General features: G+C 41.1%; 1 protein-coding gene across 1 annotated transcript in view; it reads left to right on the forward strand.

The window, feature by feature from the left end:
* Nucleotides 1–325: 325 nt before the first annotated feature.
* SARC_09853 (hypothetical protein) overlaps nucleotides 326–871 on the forward strand; it is a gene marked incomplete at both ends in the record, with an annotated part of 7,359 nt that continues 6,813 nt past the window's right edge. Inside the window, one exon of the mRNA XM_014296118.1 lies at nucleotides 326–484. Within this exon, the coding sequence (XP_014151593.1) occupies nucleotides 326–484 (159 nt within the window). The remainder of the gene's footprint in view (nucleotides 485–871) is intronic.

Consider the following 871-nt stretch of genomic DNA (forward strand, 5'->3'; position numbering starts at 1 on the left):
TACGTATCAGCAAGGTAGTTACGTATAAGTAATGTGAGTACATATTTATAAGGTAATTATGTATAAGTTAACAATGTAAAAGTAAGGTAATTACGTATAAGTTAGGTGATTACGTATAGGTAAAGTATTTACGTGTAAGTAGGGTAGTTACGTATATGTATGGTATTTACGTATAAGAAAGGTGATGACGTATAAGTAAGGTATTTGCTTGCAAGTACGGTATTCACATATAAGTGAGGTATTTACGTATAAGTAAGGCATTTACGTATACACGACCTTAAGTAAAATACCTACATATAACCAAGGTATATCCACGCACCTCTCCATGATTGCCCTGACATATGCCCCCATCTCTTCCCTGTTTCTCTCTCCCTTTGTAGCTCTGTTTTTGCTGGATAACGAATGGACTTTCGTCAACCATGGCGCCTTTGGAGCGGCCAATCGGTTGTCGTTCGAAACCGCTCAGAAATGGCAGAGATACTTGGTGTGTGTGTGCCGGTGTCTCGTATTGCATCGTGTGTGTGTGATTGATAGTACTATGTTAAGGTTGTGTGTGTGTGTGAGTGATAGTATATGTTAAGTATAGGTGTGTGTGGTACTATCTTTGGGTGCGGGGTGTAGTGTGTTGTGTGTATTTATGTCTCGTATTGCATCGTGTGTGTGTGTGATTGATAGTGCCATGTTAAGGTTGTGTGTGTGTGTATGTGATAGCATATGTTAAGTATAGCTGTGTGTGGTACTACCTCTGGGTGCGGGGTGTAGTGTTGTGTGTATTTATGTCTTGCTGATCCTCACGCACTCTCTGTAGCTAATCGCTTTCGGTGTGTCTTGAGTTTTGAGGTGTGTGGGGTGTGTGGTGGTTTTTCCCCAC

Source organism: Sphaeroforma arctica, assembly GCF_001186125.1.
Source record: "Sphaeroforma arctica JP610 unplaced genomic scaffold supercont1.1063, whole genome shotgun sequence".
Classification (NCBI taxonomy): Eukaryota; class Ichthyosporea; order Ichthyophonida; genus Sphaeroforma; species Sphaeroforma arctica.